The sequence below is a fragment of the Salmo salar genome, chromosome ssa06 (genome assembly GCF_905237065.1).
Source record: "Salmo salar chromosome ssa06, Ssal_v3.1, whole genome shotgun sequence".
Classification (NCBI taxonomy): Eukaryota; Metazoa; Chordata; class Actinopteri; order Salmoniformes; family Salmonidae; genus Salmo; species Salmo salar.
The window spans coordinates 33,678,533-33,693,631 of NC_059447.1; the positions used below are offsets into that span (position 1 = coordinate 33,678,533).

The 15,099-nt window shown below is 46.1% G+C and overlaps 2 protein-coding genes across 4 annotated transcripts in view; both read right to left on the bottom strand.

The window, feature by feature from the left end:
* The window catches only part of LOC106607024 (serine/threonine-protein kinase N1), a 35,900-nt gene extending 33,269 nt beyond the window's left edge, over positions 1-2,631 (bottom strand). The window contains exon 1 of the mRNA XM_014203561.2: positions 1,842-2,631. Coding sequence (XP_014059036.1) covers positions 1,842-1,865 — 24 coding nt within the window. The 5' untranslated portion in view covers positions 1,866-2,631. The remainder of the gene's footprint in view (positions 1-1,841) is intronic.
* Positions 2,632-10,663: 8,032 nt separating this feature from the next.
* LOC106607023 (mucin-5AC) overlaps positions 10,664-15,099 on the bottom strand; it is a 31,610-nt gene continuing 27,174 nt past the window's right edge. For 2 of the 3 annotated variants that reach the window (XM_045720341.1, XM_014203558.2), the window contains exon 5: positions 10,664-15,051. In XM_045720341.1, coding sequence (XP_045576297.1) covers positions 11,666-15,051 — 3,386 coding nt within the window. In that variant the 3' untranslated portion in view covers positions 10,664-11,665. The remainder of the gene's footprint in view (positions 15,052-15,099) is intronic. The other variant, XM_014203559.2, reaches the window with a different exon arrangement.

Sequence of the window (15,099 nt, forward strand, 5' to 3'; positions counted from 1 at the left end):
TAGGTCATACTTTACATGATGTTACACCGGCCCTGACCTCCTGGGGGCCCCCATTGATTTTATTAGTCACTCTCACTCAGATATCATATCAACATGGTATAAGTCATGGAAAATGTGCAGAATTGCAGGATATTAGCTTAAAAACTGCAAAAATGTCCTTCCATCCTATGGCAAAAAAAATTGAATTTCAAGAAACGAGCTGTAAAACTGCACATTTTTCCCTCCGCCCCAAGGCAAATTAGTAGAACTGCATGAAATTTGTTAGAAAATTGCCAAATGTTCTCTCCTCTCCATGGCAAAATGTAAAAAATGCATGCAAACTTGCTTTAAAACTGCAACATTTTCTCTGCGCCCCATGGCAACATTTCTCAAATTGCAGGAAAGTATCTCTAAAACTTTTTTCTTTACACTGTCAAAAGGGGGGCCACTAAAATGTTTTTTTCCCGTGAGGTGGGGCCCCCAACAACATTTTTCTTAAGGCCCTCAAAAGGCACAAATGCCTTGTAGTAACAGATGTGGTCAAATATATTGGCACCCATGCACTTTGCAATGAAGTGCAATGGAGCAGAATGATCAGTTTGTTCTTCTCAAAACTGGTTGAACAGCTATTTTTACCCTGTTGGCACCTGAAACTTACCAAAGGTTAAATAAATTACACAGTAAATGAGAATCGCTGCCTCCAACCAAATGAATTAGAATTCTGAATGATTTAATTCAATTCATTTTTTTTACTTTGTTTTTTTTCTTGGTTCTGTGCAGTTCTATGTCAAACAAATACACAAGGTTTAACACAAAGTTTTTTCTATTTCAACTTATTTTTGAAGAAAAAAAGGCTGCATCTACACAGGCAGCCCGATTCTGATCTTTTGGTCATTAATTAGTAGTTTGACCAATCAGATCAGGTCTGAAAAAGAGTTGATATGAAAAGATCTGATGTGATTGGTCAAAAGAACAATTAGTGGAAAAATATCAGAATTGGGCTGCCTGTGTAAACATGTATATTTGACCGCATCTGTACAGTGAAAGTCGATTACATGTAATACACTAACTTAAAATAGAATGTGTAGTTTTATTTATCTTATTATTTGAACTTTGTACTGGACCACTGACTTTGGTCTGACCCAAACTCAAGGCTGCAGCAGACAGATATTAATGTTGGCTTCTGGCGTGAGTTCAACCTGGCCTCTAATTTGTAACAATTCCCTCCTATGCAGTTTCCTGAACTGAGATGACACCTGTGTAAGCAGCATAAGGTAACATGACCTGTTTAATTAGGTCCTTGACTCTGACACCCTCCACTGTAACTCACCTGAGTGGAACAACAAGAGATGGCCCTCTAATGCTCCATACAGGTCATTTCTCTTCCATATGGCCGGTGAGGTATAACAAGTAGATATATGTGTGTACAGTATCTGTTGGTCTACACATCATCAATACGTCATTACTTTTGTCTGACATATTTGTGCGGGTGTAGACTGCTTTGGTAACACACACAATAAGCACCTGCCATTATTATGCCCTGTTAGACCATTGCAAACATGGGGGACAGAAAACACAGACCTAAAGTTTCAAGGTGATGGTGTGGGTGTGGACTAATGGCTCAGTAGGTTATAGTGGGCTACTACCTGTCTAAAACCACCATAGTACTTTGGCCCGATGTACTAGTAGGGTACCTGTCCACCATCAGTCCCTGTCGTGCAAAGACGTCACCACGAACCCAATTAGAAGAAATAGCCTACAAATATGACATGCACGCATCTCTTCGAATAGGACAAACACAGGCTAACCTAATATGTTAAATCAAGGAAAACCCCTGTCCAATGCTAACTTGGAAAACTTACTTGCATCGAGTCGTTGTTAGCCATCTGGTGTCTTGTGTATCACACAGGCTACCACAGCGGTGGGATGACAAAGTCTTCCTCAATGTAGCTGATGAATTCTTGACTATCAAATCATTTTAGTGATCTACGACACCATCAAATCAGTTTCTGTCCGTTTGGAGTTATTTGCAGTCAAAGAGCAGGCCAACATTGGCGAATATCCTCAGCACTTTAAAACGACAGTGAACTGTACGGAGAGTTAACGGGCGCCTGTCTGTGCCCAGGTAAGCGAGAGCATCGACAAAATAAACATTGTAGGCCTATCATTCTCTTCTTTAGTCCATGTTCCAAAAGAGCAAGAAGTTACGTCTCACCGGGTCCACCTTTCAACTATGTTGTGTAGTTTGAAGGCTGACGTTGACTGGTTCATCTGACATTCTACCCCATGTAATTGGAGAACATGACAGCTACAGAAATAATACTAAATGGACATCATTCCATTGTTCACTCACTCTCTTATTAGGCTATTATTTCCATTATTTCCATCGTCAAGCCTATAATCGGTTTATGAACAAGAACCGTTATGTCTACATAACATAGCCTCCCGTTAACGTAGCCTACCGCTCACCTTAACATTTCCAGTTTAATTCCAGGCGAAATATCTATAAACCACCCAAAAAATACCAGACATTTTCTTACTGTTAGAAAATTAATGCTATCCTCCGCCACTCCTCCCTTGCTGAGAGCTCTTTTGTGCGTGACTGGTCGTCAATCAACTGTATAAAAACGGTCTGACGCTCGTTGCTCGAGGGGGCAACTAAACAGTGAGGGTAGCTGAGCGCAAGTGAGGGGCGCGCGTCGTATTGGTCATGTGATCACTACAATTGCAATAAACCTGTTGACGATAAATCACAATTTCGCAACTTTAATAATTTCATAGAGCGAGCCCTCCACGACTTGGCAAATCTAAAAACGACTTATTGGTGATATCGCCTAATTCATATGGGCCGAGTCTGCCTACCTTAACATTGTTCATTTGTTGTAGTGGAACTAAATGGATTGAGAAAGACTTAACGGTATGGACTTAATATTGTACAGGGTAGGCTTAGGCTAAGCGATTCTTTGTCCGACTCTGGCCATCACTGAATGAGACTAGCGAAGCCTAGTGGTTAGCTGGTCAAACTGTTAGCTGGAATTTTGTCTCGGAAAGGTTGCAACCTGGAATCAGGTGTAGCGTAACATAGTAAACGAAAATCCATGACTCTCAAATTAGTATGATATGTTACATTATGTATTCATGTGTGGGTGTTCATCATCCATTTCGTTTGATATGCTACGAATTACCATTCGTATGATATGTTACGAATTGCAAATTGACCAATACGTTACGAATTTGAAATATGTATGATATGTTACAAATTCCAATTTGTTGTCACTAAAGTTAGCTAGGTGGCTAATGCTAACATTAGCTAGGCTAGGGGTTAAGGTTAGGAGTTAGGTTAAATTAAAGGGCAAAGTAGTTGCAAAGTTGCTAAAATGCTACAGTTGTCTGTGATGAGATTTGAATACACAACCTTTGGATTGCTAGACATTGACCCACTGATCCACCTTCCTTTTATTGCTGCCTTCAGTAACGTCGGTCTTATGTAACCATACCAAATGTAACATATCATACATTTAGCCTAGAGGTTAGAGCGTTGGGCCAGTAACCAAAAGGTTGCTGGATCGAATCCCCAACAATGGCAAAATCTGTTGTTCTGCCCGAGTAAGGCAGTTAACCCACTGTTCCCCAGGCGCTGAAGAAATTGGATGTCGATTAAGGTAGCCCCCCGCACCTCTCTGATTCAGTGGGGTTGGGTTAAATATGGAAGACACATTTCAGTTGTACAACTGACTAGGTATCCCCCTTTCCCTAATTTAAGTGGTCCGTTTACTATGTTACTTCTAGTATGAGGAAACCTGAGCATTGGTACATTGTGAGAGGCAACCGATCACATATAGCCTACTTCAGTGGAGGAAACCCCTCTGTCTAGACAAGAGGGACTACATGGCATCAGTCTTTCACAGTAGGTTATGCTGTCAGCATTTCAATGTGTTTGTTGCCATTGCCAACCTGGTTACAAAATAGAAAGAGCTAGTTGAAAGTAATTTTATTTCTAAATGGTTATATTAACGTACTTAACAATGATACATGTATCAGACACAAGCCTAAAAATTATCTTAAATAATGACTATACAGTAGGCCTATCACAGTCTACAAACACTACTCAAATATAAACCACCTTAATAGCAAAAGTTTAATAATCAAATCCTTTAGCAAAATGTATTAAGAGTCAATGACTGAGCTTGAAAATATTAGATTTTCCAAACTCTGATTTGGCCTATAATGTACTTAATAGTATGCCACTGGTGATTATTTGAACTATAAATGCTTGATGATGGACAGTCATGTCTATAAAGATGTAGGATCTTAATTTGAGAAAATAATCCTGCGGCAACAGGAAATGTGAATTATGTGGATTATAATTAAATTTACATTTCACATCATAAGGGAAAATCTAATCTGACATTTCAATGTGGAAATTACAAACTTCAGAAATCTTTATAAACCTAAAATACACATGTTTTAAATGTCCTGCATTGCAGGAAAGTTCTCCTGCAACAGGGTGATTAAATTAAGACCCTACACCTGTCTGGAATAGATTACTGCATATCATTACATGTCATACTAGGAATACAGTACTACTGCTACTTGATTACTTTCTTTTCTAAAATGTATTGGTGCAGTAAAGGCATTTTATCCATAGCATTCATCTTCACATAGTATAATTTGGGATGTATTTATGAACTGTTGTCCAACATCCAACACACTCACCTCTAACCACACGCATAGTTCGATTGGGTCAGGATTGCATCATGGGGTTCACCCTGTCCCTGACACAGCTGTTTACACAACATTAGCGAGCCCATTCAATCCGACCCACGGGTAGTTTGAGTTTGTTTTCGGTGGGCGAAAATAGTTTTTTGAAAAAGTGTAAAACCAAATCAAAACTGTGTAGAAATGATTATGGATGTTCATGTATAGGCTCTTCACTCTGTCCAGCTTGATCACAGTAATTGAGACGAAAGCTAGACAGCGAAAAATTCTAACATTTATGGACACATGTTTTGCAAGAAAATAATACATGTTTAATGCGTCCCTCCGGACTCGGTGAAGACCGAATGCGGCCCACGGGCAAAATGAGTTGGACACCCCAGGTTTAAAGAACTGAATGTATTACATAAATATCATTTTCACAAATGCTGCATTCAAACTGAAATAAGTTGTCATACACAGTATCACATACATTTATAATATCACCATGTGGATACATAAAAAAGTATATTAGCCTACCTGTCAAAATAGTTTCATAGATGTGCTTGCACAATACTAACATTTTATATCCTACTGTACTGATAATGGATAAAAGACAGATGACATGGGTTACAGTATTTGTTTACAGTAGTCTAACTCAACCATTAGGTGGCAGTGTTCATCTACCTCTATTTACAAACGGAACTAAAAGAGCACATACAGTATAATAGCATTTAATAATTAATGCAAATAAAAAAAATTATGGATACTACATATACCTGTATATATGCTAAAATTACAACGAATTTGCTTAAACTAAAACTCTCATTAAGTCTAAACTAAATGTGCAACAGATATTACTAATATTGCACAATTCACCATACATTTCTGATTGCACATAACAGTAGAAGTATATAAAAATTTCTTTAAATGCTACTTCCCGATTGAAACCCTACCCAGCCATTGTGCAGCCTTCCCAAATAGGATGTACATACATTACATACTATATATAGTAGACCTGACACCAAAATAGTACAAGCAGGAATCAAAACGGCAGAGTATTCAAAACTCCAAACAGAGGCCGGTGGCTCGCAGTTTAAATCAATTTGTTGATAAATCAGCTGTTGACATGGAGATAGGATATTCATTTGACAAATGTAGCCTACATGTATTCAAGCTTGAGGCTTCAGGAACCTAGTTTCCCCCTCCTTTAAGCCATTGGTCATACACAGCACTACTTTAGTACAATGTTAAAGTCCTTCCAACACTTCATATCCAGTTTCCCATCTCACAACATTGCCTCATCACTACTGCAAATAACTCCCTCTCCTGGGGCATATTTAATAAAGGGCAATGTATGTTGATGTAATTCTCTGAACAGTTGGTTCCATTTTTAATCAGTGCTCCGAGTGTTGTGCTCTCTCTGTGAGACAGTGTCACTGTCTCAGACTTCTGTTTCTCTCCTATCATGACATCATTGGTAACCTCGGAAACCCATTGAATAAAGGCCGACCCAAGAAATGAGGTTATAGCTTTGGAATGCAGGGTGAGACCCCCCCTACCCTCACCACTGTGTGAAAGGCAGAGCAGAACAAGGAAGTCCTTCTCTCACCCTCCCTCTTTTCCTGTGTGATTGACAGTCCAATTATTTTGAGACATTGCTCTCTCCTTAAAAGGGTGTTATTCTACAGACAAAGGATTGTATCAATTCAAAGCAGTCCATTTGGTCCAGATCGTAGCTAGCAGCAGTGTTTTCTCCACAAACAAAACAGCTTCTCTGAGGATTTGAAGCTGATGATAATTTAACACAACCAAGTCTAATCTAGTCCCACTTACCTGTAACATTTAAATTAAATCAACAAGTGCACTGTCATAACTATCACTCAGAATAAGGTTCATACTGTACAGTTAATCAAATGTGGGTTTTGGTTCAAAGCAATACACATAGATAAAATACTCTCATTCATATGTATATATGTGTGTATGTATATATACGGTGTGTATGTATATATATGGTGTGTATGTTATATATATATATACACATATATATACAACACACACACACACACACACACACACACACATATACATACATACATATATACACATACACACATATATATATATATATATAAATAGTATTCCTATGTGTATTATTAAAGTATATTAGATGCAGTACCAATGGGGGATGTGCCATTCTTAATTCTCCACTGATGAGAAATAATATATACACCATTCTCTGAAGATCAGTTTGACAATACAGTGAATGTGGATTTCTATGTAGATATGAAGTTAGAATGTATAGCATGCTCTTTTTGTGAGGCTGTGTGGTTTAATCAGTGTACCTCGCTGTTATGTTGGTCCATGTCATGAATTTGTAGTGTGGAGATGCAGTGCCAACTTGTTCCGTGTGAATACAGTATGCAGTGCATAGATATGACAGTGATGAGTGGTGTGTCCTCCTCCTTTCCTGACTTTCAGTGCTGTGTCTCCAGCTCCACCACGGTCCAGTCTCCCTGGGGGGAGCTGCCCTGGCTGTCTGGGGAGTAGCTGCTAACAGAGGTGACAGTGGCAGAGGGGGGACTGAGCGGGGACAGCAGGTTGGGCCACATGCTGCTCTCCAGGGGGCTCAGAGTGCCCCCGCTCACCACAGGCAGCAGGAGCAGAGGGGGGCAGCCCCTGTCTCCAGACAGCAGCAGGGTTTGGTTGATGAGCTGCTGGACGATGTCCACCTTCTTGCTCCAGTCCAGGTCTGTTGGAGGAATGGGACGCAGCCCCTGCTGGCGTGACTCTGGCCAGGTCTGCTTGGATGTCCACTTCTCCTGCTGCATCCTTGTTTCCCTCTCTCTGTTCTGCTCTCTTTCCTCACCCTCGTCCTCCTCCTCGCTGGTTTCCATGGCCTCATAGATGGTGCAGAGCCCGGAGGATGGGGAGAGCATGACTGCAGACGGACTCCTCAACTGCTGCTGCTGCTGTTGTTTCTGCTGCTGTCTGAGCTGTTGTTTGAGCTGTTGCTCCAGCTCTAGTTGCCACTGCAGCACCTGGCGGCGGTGTCTGTGCTCCTGCTGCTGCTGCTGGAGTTGGAGCTGGAGGAGCTCCCGACGCTGCCTCTCCAGCTGCATCTGCTGCTCCTGCCTCAGACACTCCTCCTCCAGCCACTGCCTCTTCTGCCTCTCCTGCTCTCTCAGGTGCTTCTGGTGTTGCTCCAGCCTGCGCAGCTGACCGTTGGCTACAGCTGCAGACTGGAGGGACCTGGAGGTGGTGTCGGTGGGTCTCCTGTTGCACTGCTGCTCTGCGAGGTAGTGGGCGTTCACTACGAGATGAAGCTGTGTGTGGTCTTCTTCCTGTAGGCCCATGGTTGGCTCATCCCGTTTCTCCTCCTGTAGGCCCATGGTTGGCTCATCCCGTTTCTTCTCCTCCTCCTGTAGGCCCATGGTTGGCTCATCCCGTTTCTCCTCCTGTAGGCCCATGGTTGGCTCATCCCGTTTCTTCTCCTCCTCCTGTAGGCCCATGGTTGGCTCATCCCGTTTCTCCTCCTGTAGGCCCATGGTTGGCTCATCCCGTTTCTTCTCCTCCTCCTGTAGGCCCATGGTTGGCTCATCCCGTTTCTCCTCCTGTAGGCCCATGGTTGGCTCATTCCGTTTCTTCTCCTCCTGTAGGCCCACGGGTGGCTCGCTCTGCTTCTGTTGTGACTGGTGGGACTCTTCGGTCTCCGCTTCGTCACCCTTGGGCCCTCCTGCTAGACAGTCAAGATAACTTGGGATGTGCGTTAGAGACACATGCACCAAAAAGGAGGGGTAGGACAGCATCCAGGGCCAGAGGATTCAAGGAGAAGAATCAAAAGGAGTGGAGGGAAGACGTAAAGCAAAATGAGAGGGAAGTGCTGAGGGAATGACGTCTTTACACAAAGGAATAAAGTAATCAAAAACCTCTGTCTCGATCAGTTGAAAAAGGACAAATAAATGACGTTTGACCTCACAGTGTACTATTGTGTGTGTATATATATATATATATATATATGCTCATCTAAGTATTATAACAAACCTAACAGTCGTATTCTGTTATTTTTGGGTATACATTTGTGATGTGGGAGGACATACCAAATTCTTACTGATCAGACCGTCACATCGAATCTTTGTGGTCTGGCTTCAAATGTCCCCGAGGGTAATAGCGACTGAGTAGTGGAAAACGAGTTGAGGATGGCAAGCATCCTGGACTCATCCCTTAACTTATTGGAACATGCAATGACTCATTAACATGACATCTGTCTGATTGGAGGACTTGCCAACATCTAGGACCTAATCTAATACATATTACATAACCCATCTACGATATAGACGCAGTATTACAGTCAAATGAGGTCTAGAGTTTGCTCTCAAAGAAGATGGAAAAAAGGTTATGAAGATGACATTGAGTTGAGGTTGAACTACAATTGTTAAATTGTGGAGACACTTCATGGATTTATCAGCTACTACAGTACGTCTATACATTCAATATGATACGACATTTCAGACAGTTCCTGACATGGGACATTATCTAAAACAGATGTAGCAGCAGTGGCCAATCACATCTTAAATGTAATCGCTTTCACTTTCCCACATTCGTCTGGTAATTGTAACCTCGGAAACCCAGAACTAAAATCTCACGTAATTGCGTCAGAGTCCAGGTAATTTAGATTCATTTGCAACCCATTCATACAATGTAATAAAGTGGTACGCAACATTGTTGGTAATCATTTTATCTTAAGTCTTTGCCCTCAAGATGCTGGCCTGAAACTCAGAACAACTATATGTAGCCCTAATAAGGGATAAAGATCACATGACTAGGAGCAATTCATCTCCTTTGCCTCTATGGTCTGGCATTTTACCTACCATCAATCCAAAAATAAATTGACACATTTAAAAATGTCCCAGGGAAATATCCCCACATAAAGGCTAGATTTTGATAACATGAGAATTAACATACAAGGCCTGACAAGCCAGGGATTAGACAAAGAAAACGGGGAACAAGGCATTAACCATTTTACTTAAGAACTAAATCATAAACTACTGAGTTTTTGACCAACCATGTAGCTTCTTTGTATGTGCGGTGTCACCAAATACACCGGACTGTTTTGAAAAGCATTCTATCCCACATCAAAAATCAACTCAGCCAAAACAAGGATGCCCCCAGCTCGGTTAATTACAAAAACATGTACCTCACTGACCATGCCTTACTCAAGGGCAGCCATGGTGTCCCAGACAGACATGTACAGTACTATACACGCAACAGAGCGTTCCCAAAGCAACATGAGACACCTGTATGTTCATGATAGGCCTACAGGGCAAAAGGCCAAATCTGGCCTTAGGAAGACCATAATGGTGCAGAAGGTAGGACGGAAGGAACAAGGGATGCTCTGATTTCAGTACTGACAAACATAGGGATCCAAGGGTTTTCGACGTCTGGGTTGAGCAGGCAGGATGGAGGCAGATCTCTCATCCACTTCAGCTTCTTCTTAAGACACATTCAGGTAGGTGGGTGTGGGGTAATGCCAGTATGTTTGTGTGTGTGGGGTAATGCCAGTATGTTTGCATGTGTGTTGGGTGGAGCATTCGGGAGGATACAGGCAGGTTTGAGCAGCGGAAGAGGATGTAAAACCTTCAGGACATACAGTAAAGGGACCCAGGAGCAGGAGTCTTCCCTGGTGTCTGTTTGGGGAGTACCACCTACCAAGGATGTTCACAAAATGTGGTCTTGATCTGTGTTGAATCCATGGAGATTAGAGAGAAACATATACATGCTGGAAAACAGGGTATGGGACACCAGATGGATTGCCTCCTAACCAAAATTCCATTGCGCATCAATACCATTCCACAGATAAAACTTCACTTCCTGATGGGAAGTGATTCCCATGGTGAGGACAGTGATGTCATTTAAATACATAAAACGGACCTAGACATCAATTGAGACATGCTACGCTAATGGGAAATAACAAGAAACAGGAACAACGTGCATTGCAATGATGTTTAATGGAATTTTGAAAAACCTACTTAGCGTGAACCATTCACTTATCAACATCCCTAGTGTATAATGGCTTAATCAGATACAATTTCAATGTTAGTACATGCAAGTTGAAATATCCAATACCACTAAAAGCGTTTCAGTGAGAAAAGCGTTTTCAGTGAGCGTCATTCTAAATGCAGCGGAATGCACAATTTTTTCTTCACACAAATAGTTGTTAGTTGGTTCTGAAGCACAAATGATCAACTAAGAGGCATGAAGCCTGACCACTTAAAACAGATGCCTCAAAACACACCGTACATGACAACGTTACTTGCCATGATAATCTATGCAGGGAGAGGCAAACTTCCTGTAGCGCAAATTAAAACTAGACAAACTTCAAATCGAACACTCCCATACCGACCTCAACAAAACTGTAAGGGGAGGAAAGCCATGTTAAATATCTAGTCTTTATTCGATACTAAAATGGTGTTGAAAACAAGAAGACAAACTTGTAAAAAAAGAGAGTAGGACCATCTCTATGGTGCAGGATAAAACGGAGTGTGTACATAGGGGAGGGAGGACCGGGTTCCAACAAAACAAGTACAAAAAAAAATTGTTTGGTAAAAACAGTAGGATAAATACACATGTAGGTAGAGTCCATTCTCGTTTTCCTCCTTTTCTTTTAAGAGCTTTGTCCCAACGGACCAGTCAGTCAATGCCCCCTCGGGGGTTACGGAGTACGCCGTGTTACTTAAAAAGAACATTCTAATAGAAAATGGTAGCTAGTAGCTATTGTACATAAAGTAGTGCCATACATTCATAACCATAATAGTAGTATGAAAGAGGGAGGCGTCACTGATCTACAGTCTTTTTCGTTCCCCTTGCTTTTTTTTGTTTCCTACCATCATTTGCTTGTTTTTCTAAACCATCTAACCCACCTCAAGAGAAAAACTAAGAACAACAAGGGGGGAGGGGTGCGAGGGAGAAGGTGCATTCCAGGGGTAGGGACTTATACGTTACCTGCCAGAAAGCTATCAGTCTTATCGCATATAGCAGAGTAGTAGGGTGGCTGGCCCTCGCTGGCCTCCCCGGCATGCTGGGGCCCCAGGCGGAGGGCGTCCTCCAGGGTGTTGGCCTCCTCCAGGTGGTCAGCATCCATCTTCCCCCCCAGCATGTAGTGGTGCTGGTCCCCAGGCTGGCCCAGGGGCAGCAGGTCTACAGGGCCTCCCAGCAGCTCCTCTGACTGGGCGGCCGCTGCAGGCAGGGTCAGCTCCTTGATGAGTGAGGGGTCCTTGGCCTCCTCGGGCAACTGGTCCTCGTTCTCCAGGGAGAAGATGCCGGGGCTCTTACCGCAGCTCTCGGCAGTGGAGTGGGCGTTGGAGTTGGACATGGTGCAGTCAAAGCCGTAAGACGCCACCGAGTTGGCAGACTGGGGCGTGCCGCCACCCCCGTCCTCCTCTCCTTCCCCGGCCGGCGCCTCCACCACCTCCTCATCCTCTTCCAGGGCAGGCAGGATACGGGCGGACGCTGGGCTGTCGAACTCAGCACTGTCATCCATGGTGACAGGGGCGTCTGGGTCGTTGATCTGCATCTCATCCTCCGTGTCGCTGGCCTCATCTGCCGAGGTGGAGGGGGAGGAGGGGGCAGAGGCTGGGGCAGTAGGAGGGCCTGCTCCCAGGACCTCGTCGGCAGGGAGCGTCTCAGCCTCTTCCTCCTCGTCACCTCGCTCCAGATGGATGCCCAAGTCCTGCTCCAGGTCAGGCTGCACATTGGATGGCACGGGGGTCTGCTGCTTGTCAGAGTGTGACTCCACCCCGGAGCTGCTGTCATAGTCACGGAGCTCCTCGGGAGTGCTGGTTTCACTGCTGCTGTGGACGGCCAGGGCCGTGCCACTCAGAGTGCTGGACTGAGACATGCCCACAGCAGGGGGCCCTGGGGGGGCAGAGGCCTCCACTGGGGCGGAGCTCTCCATCTCCTCAGGGGCAGACTGGGGCTCTGAGGGCTGCTCTGAAAGGAGCGTCAGAGAGGGGGCGCTGAGATCCAACCAGGCCTGGGCAGAGGACTGGGTGGGCGTCTCAGGGTCAGCAGCCCCGTGGTCAGACAGGGGGCTGGAGGCGGTGTGGGGGGAGGAGAGGGGGGGCTGGGCCCATGGGTCAGTGAAGGGGTTTGTCTGACCCCAGGCTGAGGAAGGTGGGATGGGCGAACGGTTGAGGTTATCCAAGCGGTCCTCCTCTGTGTAGTCGTCCTCGTCTGCATTCCCACAGCTCTCCAGTCCACTCTCTGTCACCCCGTCGCTGGGCATCTCCACATCTTCATCATCCTCCTCATCATCATGCTGACACACCTTCCGGTGGTCCACTGCCCGCTCTGAGCTCACATCCATATCATCAACATCAACTCGCTCCTCCTCATCGTTGGACAGGGTCTCCACATCGGGGGAGCCCATGAAGGCCCCTTCTCCCTCAGAGCCCTTGAGGCCGGAGTCTACCAGGGCATCAGAGCTCTGGGTACCCTGCAGCAGGCCCGTATGCTGGGTGCTGCTAATCTCTGGTGACCCCTGCAGGTGGCTGCTCACATCCTCAGAGTCCATCCCTGGTAAGACATCATCCCCATGCCAACCGGTAGAACCACTGAAGCCTGCAGGCTTGGCCTCCTCTGAGGGCTGAGAGCTACTCATGTCAAACAGTGATGTTGGCTTGCACACTTTCCTATCCTCTTCCTCATCGTCCTCCTCATCGTTGGACAGGGTCTCCACATCGGGGGAGCCCATGAACACCCCTTCTCCCTCAGAGCCCTTGAGGCCGGAGTCTACCAGGGCATCAGAGCTCTGGGTACCCTGCAGCAGGCCCGTATGCTGGGTGCTGCTAATCTCTGGTGACCCCTGCAGGTGGCTGCTCACATCCTCAGAGTCCATCCCTGGTAAGACATCATCCCCATGCCAACCGGTAGAACCACTGAAGCCTGCAGGCTTGGCCTCCTCTGAGGGCTGAGAGCTACTCATGTCAAACAGTAATGTCGGCTTGCCCACTGTCCTCTCCTCTTCCTCCTCATCGTCATCATCTTCGTTGATCTCCTCATCTGCCTTCTCCACTGCCTCTTCCTGGTCCTGAGAGGAAGAGACCAGGACCTCTGAGGTGAACTCATTCATGGGCTGAGACATCATGCTGAATGCACAAGGGGCTGAAGAGGAGGGGATGAGGAGGTCCTCCTGCTGCTCATCTGGCTGGATCTTCACCTCCTCCTGAACCGGGCTCTGTGGAGCCATGGCAGACTGGTTCTGGGCCCAGGGGTCTGGCTGGAATATCACCTCTTCCTGGACCGGGCTCTGTGGAGCCATGGCAGACTGGTTCTGGGCCCAGGGGTCTGGCTGGAATATCACCTCTTCCTGGACCGGGCTCTGTGGAGCCATGGCAGACTGGTTCTGGGCCCAGGGGTCTGGCTGGAATATCACCTCCTCCTGGACTGGACTCTGTGGAGCCATGGCAGACTGGTTCTGGGCCCAAGGGTCTGGCTGGAATATCACCTCCTCCTGGACCAGGCTCTGTGGAGCCATGGCAGACTGGTTCTGGGACCTGGGTTCTGGCTGGAATATCACCTCCTCCTGGACCGGACTCTGTGGAGCCATGGCAGACTGGTTCTGGGCCCAAGGGTCTGGCTGGAATATCACCTCCTCCTGGACCAGGCTCTGTGGAGCCATGGCAGACTGGTTCTGGGACCTGGGTTCTGGCTGGACGTGCATGTCCAGCAGAGCAGAGGCATTCTGGGGCTCCATGACCGGGGAAATGGGCCCGGTGGGGGAGCATGGAGGGGACATGACCGTGGTGCCCAGGGGAGACACTGTGTCTGCTGGCTCTTCCAGGGGGACCAGGTCCAGCTGAGCTGACAGCTGAGAGATAAAGGCCTCTGGGGCCTCCTCTGGCTGGCTGGCCTGAGGGGGCACAGTCTCCTTCTCCTCTGGGACTGCAGCCACCACTGCTTCTTCCGAGGTTGCCATGGAGACCACAGCAGCCAAGGCAGCTGCAGCTATGGCGGCAGCAACAGCGGCGTCCTGGGTCTCACCCGCTTTAGTCGCGGGCTCTGCCGCCGTTGTGGGCTTGGGGCCACGCTTCACTGCCATGGGGGTGTTGCTGCCCACAGTCTTCTTAGGGGTGGAAGCCTTCCCTGCTGGCTTGGTACTAGGGGTCTTTGGGCCAGCACTGACATCCTTTGAAGGCGTGGGCTTGCTTGGCGTCTTCTTGGTGTCTGCGGCCTTGCTGCTGGCAGCCGGCTTCTTGGGGGTGGAGTCTGGCTTGGATGCGGAGGCTGATTTGGGAGTCTCAGGTTTGGTGGTCTTGGCTGGTGAGGTGCGAGTGAGAGGAGCCGCTGCAGGCTTCTTGGTGGCTGATTTGGTAACATCTAGAGGAAGAGTATAACAAGTAGATGTTTATGAAGAGGAAAAGGACA